The sequence below is a fragment of the Equus caballus genome, chromosome 6 (genome assembly GCF_041296265.1).
Source record: "Equus caballus isolate H_3958 breed thoroughbred chromosome 6, TB-T2T, whole genome shotgun sequence".
Lineage (NCBI taxonomy): Eukaryota > Metazoa > Chordata > Mammalia > Perissodactyla > Equidae > Equus > Equus caballus.
The window spans coordinates 59,237,070-59,252,614 of NC_091689.1; the positions used below are offsets into that span (position 1 = coordinate 59,237,070).

At 41.6% G+C, this 15,545-nt stretch overlaps 1 protein-coding gene and 1 long non-coding RNA gene across 5 annotated transcripts in view; one reads left to right on the forward strand and one right to left on the reverse strand.

Annotated features, from left to right (window-relative positions):
- Positions 1–632: 632 nt before the first annotated feature.
- Positions 633–9,691, reverse strand: LOC106783278 (uncharacterized). 2 transcript variants are annotated; one of them, XR_002808671.2, is made up of 3 exons: positions 9,456–9,691; positions 3,870–3,962; positions 633–795 (listed from the first exon to the last, which is right to left on the reverse strand). It is a non-coding gene; the product is annotated as an uncharacterized lncRNA (long non-coding RNA). The 2 variants fall into 2 exon arrangements; XR_001380960.3 differs by lacking the exon at positions 9,456–9,691 and having other exon boundaries at positions 3,870–4,069.
- AEBP2 (AE binding protein 2) overlaps positions 8,515–15,545 on the forward strand; it is a 95,619-nt gene continuing 88,588 nt past the window's right edge. The window contains exon 1 of one of the 3 annotated variants that reach the window (XR_002808670.2): positions 8,515–9,236. Coding sequence is in view for 2 of the 3 variants with exons in the window: in XM_023643210.2 (XP_023498978.1) it covers positions 8,575–9,236 (662 nt within the window). In the remaining variant the exon portion in view is untranslated. The remainder of the gene's footprint in view (positions 9,237–15,545) is intronic. The other 2 variants (XM_023643210.2, XM_023643209.2) reach the window with 2 other exon arrangements.

The following is a 15,545-nucleotide window of genomic DNA, read 5'->3' on the forward strand; positions in this document are numbered from 1 at the left end:
TGGCATCACAGAAGTAAGAGAGGAGAGGCAAGGAGGGCAGAGGAGAGGAGAAAATGTGATAAAGATGATAAAAATGTGATAAAGTAGAGGAAGATGGGGGTGGATGTTAGCTCAGGGCCAGTCTTCCTCAGCAAAAAGAGGAAGACTGGCAGCAGATGTTAACTCAGGGCTAATCTTTCTCAAAAAAAAAAAAGAAAAAGAAAAAATGTGACAAAGAATGCAGTGCAGAACTTGGTCTCAGACTTCTTTTCATTGTAATGTGATAGCAAGTTTGTAAGATCAGAACTGAGAGTATCTTGTAGTTTTGTCAATGAATGATTTTACTGAAAGTAGTTTTAAAACCTGTACTGGGGCTGGCTATAATATTGCAGTACAGAGACAGTGTAGGGGAGGTGAGAAAGTGGAAAAAGCAACTATAGTTCATATTTTTAGAAGTTTGGATGAAAATGAAATCAATACTTTATAAGGATGGAAAGACTTGATCATGTTCATGAATTGAAAACAAGGAGGCAGTATTGACGGTGGGGTTGAAGACACAGAAAAAGATATGTAAGCTGCCGGCTCAAGGTGTAAGGTTTTCTTAATTTGAGTAAAGGCTAAGTTTTCACTAAAAAAGAAAGGACCCTAAAATATAGTAGCTTAAATAAGACAGAAGTTTATTTCTCTGCCATGTAACAGTCTGGCCAGTTTAGACTGACACGCAGCTCTGCACCATGAAGTCTCTCGGGGGCTCATATTCCTTCCATATGTTGTGTCACCAGCACTACATGTTGAAGCTGGGTCAACGGCACAGCCCTGTTCCAGCACGTAGGAAAGAAAGGCAAGAACGAATTAGGTGGAAGTTGTATGCGTTACCTCTGCTCATGTTCTTTTGGTGAGAATTTAGTCATGGAACTACCCCTAAGTGTTAAAATTTTGGTAATTTAGTTTAAAATACTGTATTTCAACATAGTTAATATGATATGAGGGGCTGGCCCAGTGGCGCAGCGGTTAAGTTCGCGTGTTCTGCTTCTCGGCGGCCCGGGGTTCGCCGGTTCGGATCCCGGGTGCGGACATGGCACCGCTTGGCACGCCATGCTGTGGTAGGCGTCCCATGTATAAAGTAGAGGAATATGGGCACGGATGTTAGCTCAGGGCCAGGCTTCCTCAGCAAAAAAAGAGGAGGACTGGCAGTAGTTAGCTCAGGGCTAATCTTCCTCAAAAAAAAAAAAAAATGATATGATGTATGTGCCAAGAACGTAAGCTTTGATTCTATAAAGGGTCAACTAACATGCTAAAGGAACAAAGGCCAGTCCAGTTCAGCAGTCTTCAGCTAGCTTTAGATCAGAAAGCAACATACTTGGGGGCCAGCCCCATGGCTGAGTGGTTAAGTTCGCACACTTCGCCTCAGTGGCCCAGGGTTTCGCTGGTTTGGTCCTGGGCACAGACCTAGGAACGTTCATCAAGCCACGCTGAGGTGGCGACCCACATAGCAGAGCCAGAAGGACCTACAACTAGAATATACAACTATGTTCTGGGGGGCTTTGTGGAGAAGAAGAAGAAAAAAAAGATTGGTGACAGACGTTAGCTCAGGGCCAATCTTTAACAAGGAAAAAAAAAAGAAAAAGATGAGATATTAAAAAAAAGAAAAGAACGTATTCCAAAGGTTGCTGGTAGCACAATTTTCTACTGTCACGATCTCCATAAACCCTTGCCAATTGTCATAATGAATATAAAAATGGATTTTGTATTGAGGAAGCTAGTGATTTGTTAAATAGTATGATGAACCTTAGAAACAGTGAAATTAAAGTTACTCAGGGTATGGGGATGTCTGCAGTAGTTAGGAGACTTTTCTTATGTTTGCACGAATAGCAAGTTTTGTTATCTGATAACTTAAGGATGCCTCCTGATTCCTAAGCTGACGTGTGTTAAGCCATTGGGATTTCTGATTCCATCTTGGTGACTAGAGGGCACAGAATCCTGTGTCTGAAATGTTTTTGTACGTCTTGAGCATATCTTTCATTCAGCATGTCAGCAGAGCACCTAAAAGGACAAAGAGAGCTAGAATTTCACTGAGCTTCCAGAACTGGTCATACGTACATTTCTTTGGTAGCTACTATTCTCTATCCAAAAGAATCCAACACTTGGATTGACCAAATATGCTTAGGTTTATTAGCTGAGTGTAAGGGCGCTTAAAGGAGGCTGGGAAATGTGGTCTCCAGCTGGGCAGCCACGTGCCCAAGAAGAAGAGGAGAAAAAAATAGAACATATGTGGTCTTCCCCGCCCCCTTTTTAGGACACGTAAGAGTTGGCCACAGTAGAAAGCTTAGCTTGCATAGGGAAAAAAAAATGCGTGAGGATACAGATAAGTTTATAGATGTAGGGGCAGGAAATTGAAGACCTGAAGGCCTCCGATTTCTGGGAGATAGGAAACCATGTTTGTATGTTTGTTTATTTTACCTGCATTAATTAGGATATTGTTTTGGCTGGTTTAGAAGAGAGAAACTAGATAAAAGATTTCTTTCTCACTCATAAAAAGTCTGAGTTGTTAGTCCGTAGGGGTGAGTGGCATTGCAAAATGAGGTCATCTGGAAACCCAGGCTTGCTCTCTCTGTGGCTCTGTCATCCTAGGGTGTGGTCGTGGTACGTGTGGTTGAGGCTGGCTCACTCCCACCATCATGTCTGTGTCCCAGCCCACGCACAGGGCAGAGAAAGAGTGAGAGAAGAGAGGGCAAGCAGCTTCCTTAGGAAGATGTGATCTCTTCTGCTCACAACTCATCCGCTGGAACTTAGCCGCATGGCCAAACCTAGCTTTACGTGTTGCTGGGAGGTCATGCGCTCAGCAGAAACACGTGGTGGGAGTGAGTGGGGAGACGGCTTAGCAGATTCTGCAAAACCAAAAACAAAACAACCCAACAGAAGTCACTTAAAAAAAATAGTTTGAAGTAATTTACCAATATGTACAAAGGACTACAAAGTAGATATAAAAGTAAATAATAAAATTAGGGAGAAAGGGAAGAGAAGGAAAAAAAGAGGATATGAATACGTTTAGTAGTCAAACAGATGCCATATATACTTCAGGTGAAAGAAGGGAGTGGGGGGCCTTTTCTTGGCTTGAAGCCAAGGTAATTTATCCAAACTGCTGATACACTTGTTCTTTTTCTTGAGGAAGATTAGCTCTGAACTAACTGCTGCCAATTCTTTTCGCTGAGGAAGCCTGGCCCTGAGCTAACATTATATGCCCATCTTCCTCCACTTTATATGTGGGACGCCTACCACAGCATGGTGTGCCAAGTGGTGCCATGTCTGCATCTGGGGTCTGGACTGGTGAATCCTGGGCCGGCGAAACGGAACGTGGGCACTTAACCGCTGCGCCACACAGCCAGCCCAGGATACACTATTTTTATATTTCACCAATTAAATATTTTGTTTAGATTCTTTCCTGCCTTCTCAGAGATTTGAGGGATAAAGTACTAAGTGGTATTATAACTTGTGTGCTACAATAACTAACCCATCAAATTCAACTTTAATAATTGACAGAGTTTTGAACGTTGCATTATTTGGTTAGCAAGTTAGACACAAAATATATGAAAGGACAAAAAATGTGGTGTTTATGTTATTCAACTTTCACATTTTACCTACCCTTTCATAGATAGTTTGTAGGAAAAGCATTTTACTAAATTCAAATGGGAAACTATTCAAAATACCAGACATGTGGACAATGTCCTTATTGTAGCAAGTTGCCAGCCAAAGCAGTTATGACTCAAAATGGCTATCCTTCCAGAAATTTTAACTCAAAAACTATCATCATTATTTGGTTGGGTTTTCGTTGGATTACAGTCTATAGATTGGGGAAGCTTTCATCAAACTTCTAGTTCTTTCCAGCTTACCTTTTTTAGATTCCAAGTCAATCAGAGAATGAGGTCATCAGGCTGCTATTGATCTTGCTCACTATGGCAGTATCAACACGCAGAATGAAGAACCTGAAACAAAGGTGGAAAACATGTGATAGCTGCGTATTTGAGAGAGATTTTCAGAAGTATGTCACGGGTGGCGTAGCAGGAATCTCAGCTTGAATCTAAGCTGAGTCTGTTGCTGGGGTTCAAGCATGTCTGGGCATGTCTAGCCAACTGGTGAGGCAGGGCTGAAAGAAACCTGCTGACATGGGGGCTGAGACTGCTTCCTAGAACAGGCTCATTTTAATGAAAGAGAGAATTAGACAGAGAAGCCCTATAAGAAAGACTTAGTCATTGGATGGGGAGTAATAAATACAGCTTGGGGTAGCTGTTACTCAAAGCTGTCGCCAATCTAGGCCCATGAAAGCATGTCTGGGTCCCTAAGAGAAACAGAGCTTTGAGTGAAAACATAAAGAGGTGTTTCAGTGAAAACCATATATGATATTGGGCAAAGCAGTCTGCTTCGGGGTTTCCCTAAAAGAGGTCAACATAATGATCTCCATTTCTTCAGGCTACACGATGGCTTTGGCTGTTTAGTTTGTATCACAGGTCCTGGTAGGAGGCGGCAGCGCCCGGAGGAGCAGAGCAGGGGAGGGGGCACTGGGAGAGGAATGTGTGAGCAGAGGAGAGACCCTCACCCCGTGGCTCCCAGAAAGCTGGAGATGTCCTACGTTAGTAGGCTTGGCAGGTAGAAGAATCAGAGAAATTCAAGTTAGTGTTGCTAATCTGACCCCATTAGTACTGTGGTGGATGAGTTTGAATATCTTTCCTAATCAAATAGCTCTTATGCAGTGGGGGGTTATAGGGTACCTTATAATTATGCATAGAATCACACATTCTCCAAGCAGGAAGGAGAACTATAGAACAGTGATTCTCAATCTATGAAGGACCTATATATATATATATATATATATATATATAAATATTTTTTTTTACATTTCCAGTGGATTGATATTTTTGCAAAATACAGTAAAAGTGAATTACCAGAATAATAAAAGAAACTGATGGCATCAAAAGCAGAGCCCCAATTTTTTATTATTAGATTCAACAGACGTAAAATTACTCTGGCAAGTTGTTATAAAAGTTTCCAGAAGCTAATGTTAGTACTTATCTAGCTGCAGATCAGTAAGAAACAGTTTGTGGATGGGCACTGGTCTGCAGATGATGCTTCTTGCAGTTTCATCCAACCTCTCACCTGAAGGAACTCCGTTACCCAGAGGTCCTGTCTCTAGTCACACACTTCAGTGAGTGGGATAACGACACTGTGACACTGTGCTGATGTGGGCGAGTGACCTTGCTCCAAGGGGATGCGTGCAGAGTCACGATGTCCACGACTAAACCAAGAGAGAAAGGGAGAGGCGGTAGAAGTAGGGGTAATAGGAGAGTGAGGGGGAGAAGGAGTGGCAGGGGAAAGAGCGGAAGGAAAGAGACAGAGAGAAGAAGGACACAGCATTGGCAAATGTGGCAAAATATTATTAACTGATGAATCTAGGCAGGTGTATAGGTGTTTTTAAAAATTATTTTATTTATTTAGAGGAAGACTGGCCCTGAGCTAACATCTGTGCCCATCTTCCTCTACTTTATATGTGGGATGCCTGCCACAGCATGGCTTGCCAAGCGGTGTGTAGGTCCCCATCCAGGATCCAAACTGGAGAACCCTGGGCCGCCAAAGCAGAACATGAGAACTTAATCGCTATGCCTTCGGCCAGCCCCTGTACAGGTGTTTATTATTTAATTCTTTCAAATTTTCAGAAAATATTTCAGTTAAAAAAAAGAACTCTTCAGTGATGGAAAGTGCACTATTTTCTCCAAAAAGTCAATTCCAAGATAGCGCATTTTCGTCTTTAAGCATAAATACTGCAGCTAGAGCATTCATTTTTGGCTTTGATACCTGCCATTTCCATATGTCTAATCTCCATCAATTTTCACCCTATCTCCTATACATTAGATACCCTTACAATATACTTTTAATCATATCACACCTTTCAAAAAAATATCTCAGTCTATACCATTGTCTTTCAAAGTTAAACTTTTTATTCAAGATTTTCTGGAATCTAGGGGGCTGGCCACATGGTGTAGTGGTTAAGTTTGTGTGCTCTACTTTGGTGGCCTGGAGTTCACAGGTTTGGATCCTGGGCCTGGACCTACACCTCTCGTCAGCCATGCTGTGGTGGCAACCCACATGTAAAGTATAGGAAGATTGGTGCAGATATTAGTTCAGGGCTAATCTTCCTCAGCAAAAAAGAAAAAAAAAAGAAAAAAGATTTTTTCTGCAATCTAATCTTTAACTCTTTTTGAGCTTTCTAGCTTTGCTTTCTCATGGCTAATTAACAATGCCATGAATAAATTTTTATGCTTTTCCATGTTATTGTGTTTCAGTTCTAGAATTCCCCCTTGTACAGAGTTCTAGTCTAGGCTCTCTTCAAGATGCAGCTGGAACTAATTAAATTTAGATGTAGTTATATATCTTACTATACACATCTGTTCAAATCCTACATTCTTCATGAAGTTTTCTTTGATAAACCTAGCTAAATGTTAATCCTAATCTCCAGGGTTTAATACAGTTAAGCACATACACTTAATATGCATTTTTCAGTTAAACTCTGATAGTTCTTAATTTACAATGCAGGATGCTAATACATTCCTTGTTTATTTCAAAGAGTGGCTTTGAGGTTAAAATGTTTGAGGTTAGTATTCTGCATTGTATGTGTGCGTGTGAAGGTATCTGTAAACCATAATGCCCCATACTATTATATATTGCTTTTGTTTCTGCTTTCCCTTGAGGCACCATAAGGAATATATGATAGCTACTCAAAGACCTAAGGCAGCAGACATAATACTGGGGTACTCATGGCAGATGAAGATTGTCCAAAATATGTATGAGCACAGACTCTGTTTTAAGGCAATCAGTTCTTTGATCCTCACTCCCCTTAGCAGCCATTCCTAAAATTGACCTGTCTGAAAACCTGCCCTGGGGTCATGTGGGCTTCTTTGCAGCCTGATTTATCCCAATGGTCCGTCCCCTACTTTGCAAAAGAAAGGCATAATTCTTCCCCATCCCAAATCTTACTAGGGTGCAATACCCTGGGGATGCAAAAACCTCCACCACACCAGAAAAGGAACAATCGGCTGGTGAATGAGAATGGGTAACACATCCTTTTACAAGTCAGGTGGTTGTCAGTTACTTGCTTTCAACAAAGTTGAAAGAGAACCTAATCAGAGTTGTCAGCTGATAGATCATTAGAAGTATTTTTTCTTTGTTAGATCTCTATGTGATTTTTTGGCATATAATTTGGAAGGAGTTCAAAGAACTGAGTGGCATTACTCTAACAAAACTCCATTCATTCTCATCTACTTATTTATGTGAACAAGTTTTCTTCATGCTTATATCCATGGAATTGAAAACTTGGAATAGAATGCATTCTATTAATACTCATCCACTGATAAAACAAACTAGTTGAAAAAATTCATCCAATTCCTTCTCTGAAAGATGCATTTCCAACAAAATTTTACTTTTGTGATTAATATCTATTTATAAATATTTGAAATATATTTGTTGGTGATCAGTTGAAATAATTTATGATCACAGGAAATTTAAAAATACTTAAATTTCAATTTATATACACATTTTTATTACAGTGAAATAGATGATCAAGAAGGCAGTTCAAATATAAAATATATTATTGGGATAAAATTCCAGAGAGGATCTGGAATGTAAATATGAGTTCCAGAAGATAAAGGAAGGATGTAAATTGTCCAAGTATAAAAAAGATTGTATTTTAAAAGGTGAATATCGGTGAGCATTAAATCCCAATGGTACTCTGAGTTCACTGGTTACATTTAAAAAAAGTGACAGTTACAAAGTATTTATAACAAGCGGGAAAAAAATGTAGATGGTACTTTATACTGGATAAGAACATACAAAACTGAGGGCTTCTGAGCAAAAAAGTTTGAAGATCTTGAACGTAAGAGATGTTTGCTCTGAGACTGTCACTGAACCATTTTTGGGGGTATTCAAACGCAGGTTGGACGAAAACCTGTAGCTTTATGGTGCTTATATGGATTTAGGACCTTGCATTGTATTATTTATTTTCATTCATTTTCATCTCCTCTCCGCGTCGACTGCAAGCTCTCAGAAGACCAGGGACTTCGATTCCTGGCTCAGGGCCTGTACACAGGGGACACTCCCCAAACACCCCCGGGATGAATGACTTCATCGTGAGAACGTACGGGTTAAAATCCCCGGCCCGCACTCTGCTTTTCGCTCGGCGTGGCTCGCCCGCCGCGAGGCCGGGGAAGGCGTGGGAAGCCCCCGAGGAAACTCTGAGCACTCGCTGCTGCGGGCGGGGCCGGGCGGGGGCCGGGGCGCGGAGCCCGCGGCCCGGGGGAGGCGCCACCGCGTGCCGCCGCGCAGGCGCGCAGCCGTCTCCGCGTGAGTGCGCGCAGCGGCGCGCCTGTCCCCGCGCGGGCTCCGTAGCGCGTGTGCAGGCTGACGCAGCTCGCGGGCCCTCCTCCTGCTCTGCAGCGGCGTCGGAGGAGTTTTGGGCGTTCGGGAGGGGGCGAGGGAGCGAGAGTCGAGAGAGGGAGGCGGCGGCGGCCGGGAGGAGGAGGAGGAGGAGGAGGAGGAGCAGGCGCCGCCATGGCCGCCGCTATCACCGACATGGCCGACCTGGAGGAGCTCTCCCGCCTGAGCCCCCTGCCCCCTGGCAGCCCCGGGCCGGCGGCGCGGGGCCGGGCTGAGCCCCCCGAGGAGGAGGAGGAAGAGGAGGAAGAGGAAGAGGAGGCGGAGGCCGAGGCGGTGGCGGCGCTGCTGCTGAACGGCGGCGGTAGTGGGGGCGGCGGCGGCGGCGGAGTGGGGGGCGGCGAGGCGGAGACGATGTCGGAGCCGAGCCCCGAGAGCGCCAGCCAGGCCGGGGAGGACGAGGACGAGGAGGAGGACGAGGAGGAGGAAGACGAGAGCAGCAGCAGCGGCGGGGGCGAGGAGGAGAGCAGCGCCGAGAGCCTGGTGGGCAGCAGCGGCGGGAGCAGCAGCGACGAGACGCGCTCGCTGAGCCCGGGCGCCGCCAGCAGCAGCAGCGGGGATGGGGACGGCAAGGAGGGCCTGGAGGAGCCCAAGGGACCGCGGGGCAGCCAGGGCGGCGGCGGGGGCGGCAGCAGTAGCAGCAGCGTCGTCTCCAGCGGCGGCGACGAGGGCTACGGGACCGGGGGAGGCGGAAGCAGCGCGACCTCGGGGGGCCGGCGAGGCAGCTTGGAGATGTCGTCGGATGGGGAACCCCTGAGCCGCATGGACTCGGAGGACAGGTCAGTGCACTGAAGCGTTTCCCCTTCCCTCCCTCCTCTGGCACTCCGGGGCCCCTCCGAGGGGACCAGGGGGACTTTTTGCTGAGATCCCCCTGCTCCCCGCATCCTCGGCCCCTCCCCCAAGCTCTCAACTCGGAAATCGCTCCCGGCCGCCGCGCCCCTCTCGCAGCGGATAGCGGCTTCCAACTCTCAAACCGTTTCCCCCCCAACTCTCCTTACCCCGCCCTCTTTCTCCTGGGCTCGGCACTCCTGGCGGACCTGAGGACAGCTCTAACTCGGAAACGATCCCCGAAGTAGGCCCACGTCCTCGGGCGGAGCGAAGAGGGCCTTGATGTACACACCTCGGTACACAAGGTTAGCTTCCTCCCGCCGTGTTCGCGAACACTTGTCAGAGCTGTAATTGACAAGTGTTTTCCAACATGGCTGGTCTCGCCTGGATTTAAGAGAACTTCCTTGTTCAGGGAGGAGACCCCCAACTATCACTTTCCTCTGCTTAAAAAAGAAAAGACTTTTTAAAAATATTTAATCACTACTTCCAAAATTCCTCTTGTAGTCATTAATGTGGTCTCCAGCGTGATTGAATAGCTTCTCTTGTTTTGTGGTCGAATCTGGGAGAAAGTTTAAAACGTGTATAAATCATTGTAGAAAAGAATCATGAATTGGTGTCCTTTACAATAACTTTGCGGAATCAAAGGGAGTTGGAATCGTGACAAAATACAGTCTAGAAGGTACAGTAGTATGCGGTTTAAAATCTATAGAGTAATGCTTCAACGTGAGAGTCATAATTTTAGGTGATAATATTTAAAGTCGTGTATTGGAGAGGTCTGAAGGAATTAGTAGCATTTTCCGAAAGCTTGTTAGAAATAACGTGGAGACTGGCAAAACTGCGCTTCGTTTTTTCGGGACGCTACAGAAAATTTATTGTGCTAGTATGTTTCAGTTGTTACTGTCATTACTTTTTATTTCTTTGGAAAGCTTCGTATTTTAACTAATTGGTTTTTAATGTACTTTTTTTTAACAGAACCACGTTACGTATTTTCAACTGCTTCTAAAGTGTATTAGCGTTTATTTCGATCATTTGCTAATGCTTTGATGAACAGTAGAATTTTTTAACAGTCGATACTGACTTGGACTTAAAAGTTTAAGTATTCTAAAGTTCTAGGAATTCGGATTGTTCACTGATGAAGATAAGTACTTTGGTTTCTGTTTAATGGTATAAGAAGTATAAAGCCCTAAATGTTTTGAAAACATAGCATTAGATTCTGTTTGATATTTACTTTGATATCTGGTTAAGAAAACATCTTGGATGGCATAAAATAGACTGTACAGACTTTAGAAAAATTGTCCTGAACTATAGCGTCATGGGCAGAAAAGAGAATGTCTACAAGAAAATTAAAAATTGATGTGAACTGCACAATGAAGCGTGTGCTGTTTATCATTTCACTGTATCCTCCTTTCTCGGCACCAGCAGATATTTGAAAGTTGACATTAGTTGGTACGATCAGCATCTACTACAGTTCTTCGTTTGTCTAGTACACACGCAGACACACACACTCTTGCCTACCACTGTACAATTTAAATGTCTCAATCATTTCATTCTCACAACTCTGGTGGAAGATGGATATTATCTTGACTTCCATTTAGCAGATGAAGAAGCAAGTTGAGTGTCGTACTTAAAACAGTGAGTGTAGAACAGAAGTGGTGGAGCTGGATCTGAACAAAGGTTCTCCAGTGCCATGCTATTTCCACTTGACGAAAGTTAGAATAATTCACCTTAAGTAATAGGTTGTATGTGTCAGAGGTTTTTTTTTTTTAGTTGCTATCTGTCCACTACATCCCTTTAGAAGACAGTGAATTATTAAAGTAATTTTCATTCAGGACGTGGAGTTTTGGCTTCATTTCATATTTATTAGATATTCACTTGAATATCTAATTTCTGCATCGTATTTCAGAGTAAGGAGTAAGATACTGGTGCAACAAGTCCAAATAAGATTAAACATACTTACTTTCCTTAATACTCTAATTAGAGACACAAAATATTGTAATCATTTTGCCATTTCAGTGTAATGTATGAAAAATCCCTGACGTACTAGTGAAACTGATTGTGGTCTTGATAATCTTAATCCTGAAATATCCCCTTGTTGCCTTTGAATTTTCTTTTGAGTTTGAAATTTGGAAAAGATGCATAATTCTTACAAACTGTCCTGCAGATTACCCCCGTCTTTGTGGATTTTATAGATTGATTTCATGGTAGGAAGTCTTTATTTTTGTAAAGGATGGAAGGATATGGTGGTTTTAAAGTGCTTTTAAAGAAACTTGAGGCATTCCTATTACAATGATTTTATTCTCATTAGATTTTACTCTTTCTGTGGGACTTCAGTTTTTTTAATCACTTTGAAATTAGACTGCACTTTTGAGTGATCTAAAATACTTTAGATTTTGTTGAACTCTCTTAAATGTTTTTAACTGTAAGTCCTTTTTTTTAGAGAAGAACTAAATATAAAAACTTAGATACTAAAGCTTGTGATCCAAAATGTCAGCTTACGAACATGTGTTGGAAGTGGTGTGTGGTGAAAGGTGACTAATTTATGAATGATTAAATGATACTTGGTACAAAAAACATTGATTATTTTCCCCAGGAGAAAATTATTTATTCAAAACCAGTGTAAGTGTATTAGTGTGTTTATTTTGGTAAATTTAGAAAACTTTAAAGTTGATATGTAATTTACTTTTCGTTTGGTTATAGAGATAATGGAATTTTCTTTGGGGGGAATATTTAGCTGTGCAAGACCACTAAAAACTAGTTTTTCTTTTACTTTGAACTTAAGTACTTTTTAATTAAAAAAAACTTTAAGATAAATCTTTTAGGTTAGTTTTAGAGGTTAAATTAACTTTAATAGGATTTTAGAATTTAAAAATGCCTCTAAAATTTTTTTAGTTTACGAATTAGTTCTAGCTATTGAATCAGATTGTACATGAAAGTACTTTTAGGTTCTTATCCGTATATAGGTGAATTGATAACTATAGCCTCTATTTTTGGTTGTTTCTTTAATATATGTGTGTGTGTGTATATATCTCTGTCTCCCCAACTAGAGTGTAAACCATGACTTATTTTGAAAACGCCAAGACCACTTTCAGCCGTTTTTATGAGCCTTTCTGGATAAGTCCAGGTGTCAAGTGAAAACGGCATGTGTAAAGGTGGGGTGATAGTGCAAGCGAATATAGCATGAAAGTTAATGGTCAGCCAAGGCCACAAGCCCTTAGCATTTTGTGGGTCAAAATTTGGACTCCCAGCCTCACGGGTTGCAAACTTTGAGATAGGATTAAGATTAGTTTGACACTGGAAAAACAGGCTTATATTGCCTAATTTCCCAGTAGTGTCATTGGGAAGATCTTTTTCCAGTATAGAGGCTAAACTTTTAAATCAGATTAATACTAAAAGGCTGCATGTTGAGGTTATCATCAAGATTTATTAAGGATCTTTTTGGTTGAGGCAATGTAGTACTTACTTTGTGAAGTAATATTTTGCTCAATACTTTGTGATGGAGTGCCCTTTCACTAGCTACCTCTTTCACCTCTGAAGCAGCTGTCAATAGTCTCCAGCATCCCTCTTTAAGCTACCCTTTTATTTTGATTAAATTTAGGGAGAAGAGCTCTAATAGGTCTCAGTTTTCATTGGTAGCGTATTGTAACTCTCCGTTAAGGAAGGTATGGCTCTGCTAAAACCTAAGCAGACAACAGTAAACTTTAGGATTGAATTTATATGGAGAGATTCTAAGGGATCATTTTACTTTTAAGAAACCTTAAGACTAGTTTCTTGGTTCAGTTAGGAAGTTCAGTGTATAAGCTAGTTTGCTACCAAACACAGGTATTTACTATGTGCAGGACTCTTTACTGGGTGTTATAGGAGATAGGAAGACAAAATCCCACTTCATTCATCTTGCATATTACTGTTAGACTTTTAATTCCAAGGTGTAGGTTTTGCCATAGCTCTTAGCACAAAATTTCATTGACTCTAAACAAAGTTAGAGGTTTCACACCTTGCCTATTGTATTAGTTATTTATTGTTGTGCAACGGATTTCCCCCAAGTTTAGCAAAGATTTGTTATTACATGTGGTTTCTGAGAGTCAAGAATGAAGAGGCTTAGCTTGGTGGTTCTGGCTGAGGGTCTCATGAGGTTGCAGTGAAAATGTTGGCCAGCACTGCAGTCATCTGAAAGCTTGACTGAGGCTGGAAATCCAATTCCAGGATGGCTCATTTATGTAGCTCTTGGCAGGAAGCCTCAGTCACTCCCCAAGTCAGTTTCTCCATAGGGTTTTTTGTGTGTCCTCATGACATAGCAGTTTCCCCCAGAGCAAGTGATCTGAGAGAGCATGCAAGGAACAAGTCGCAATTCCATTTTACGACTTAAATGTACATGCTCACATTTTCTTCATATGTCTTCATTTAGCAGATAAGTTTTTCCTATTACTTGTTTTATCGTATGCTGATGCACAAGAATTGCTTCAAATTTATGTTGACTGAGACAACTTTTCAAAACCCATCAAAATGCCACAATTACTATGTGTGATAGATATTTATTCTACACAGGTACATAGAACTCCCATTATGTACCAGGTACTATTGGAGGTTCGTAGAACCCCCGTTATGTGCCAGGTCCTATTGGAGGTACTGAGTACACAGCAGTGAATAAATAAAGCCCTTGACCTCATGGGTGGAAGAGACAGACTGCACACATGAACTGATAGTAGGTAGTAATGATCTCTTACCTTTATTATGAAGTAATATAGGGTCTGAAATCCCCCAAAGTACTGTACCACCTGTTAAATAATGTGGCAAGTATCTCTAAATGAGTGCTCCAGAAACTTGTAAAAGAATGTGCCAGACCAAAATATTTTATTAGAAAATTTACATTTTAATTAATTATCTATTCTGTGGTTGACCTAAAAAACCTTGTAATACCTTTTATTTTTAATAGTTTTTAATATGTAAGCGAAGCTACTAGTGATTTATTAGTAAAAAGGTTTGGGGTATGTTTTTTCGGAATGATAATGGATTTGTAGTGATCTTAATCACATGTTGAATTCATTTTTATGAGTAATAGTTTGCATTTGTGAAAATAATAGTTGTAACGACCTTAGAACTAAATGGGTAGTTTTGGGCATGCATAGGAGATCAGATGGATGTTTGGATTTTTAAACGAATCTTTTTTTGAGCATTACTGATGGTTAACATTGTGCCCTGTTTAGTGATTGGAAAGAACTGTGATGGTATCACCCCCCCCCCCCCCCCCAGCTATTTAGTTTTTAAAGGGAAGACTAAAAAGATGATTGCATTATTTTCTAGTTTTTCTGTAAATTGTTTGTGACAGAGTACATTAAAATTAAAACTGGAGAGTATTGTAGTCACTGACTAAAGTTTAGATGGGAGAGGGAACTGGATTTTAAGGTTAGGTGAGTGATGAAGAGAAATTTCTAGAAGTCTAAATGAAACATAGGAAGGAAAGAGCCTAGCATATTCAGGAGACTTCAGATCTAGGATCCTGCCTAGACCAGAGGATCTATTGGAACAGGGAAATAAGAATTAATGGCTGAAGTGGGGCCTTTCACGCTAGGTGAAAGTGTGCACGTTTCTCAGCATAGGTTTATAAATCATGTTCTTTTGCCTCTCGCCAACTTCTGTCTTTGTAATTCCTGGTCATATTCAGGTGTTACCTTGAACATTTTTTCAGACAAACTATCCCTGATTCTTTGTTAGACACATTTCTAGCACCCCAAGTTCTTCATTGCTCTTCTCACAATTTGAGTAACCATTTACTGTTTTTCTCTCCTGCTAGATTGTGTGCTCCCTGGGAATAGGAACTATGTCTGTTTTGATTACTGCTCTATCCACAGCACCTGATAGAGTGTTTGACACATTTTAGGTATTCTTAAATATATTTTGGGTGAATGATGAAACTCGTGTGATACAGGAAAATTAATCGTATGTGGCAAAGGTAGAGCAGGAAAGTTTGGGAGCTGGGAGACCAATTAGGAGGTAGTAGGAATAGTGCAAGTGTGAAATGAAGACACTTGAGCTAGGGTCGAGCTGGAGGGAAGCCATGCTTGGGAAACTGAATCAAAGGAAAGAAAAGCTAATTTCCTGTTGGTCTATAAGAAAAATGTTATGTTACTATTTTTGAGTAAAAAGTTTTTTTCTTGAGGATTTAATTGGAACAATAGCTTACCTTATTTTTCCAGACACATGTACCACTAAAATAACCAAAGGAACTTTGGGTAGTGAAAGAGCATGAGCCTTAAGTCAGAAAG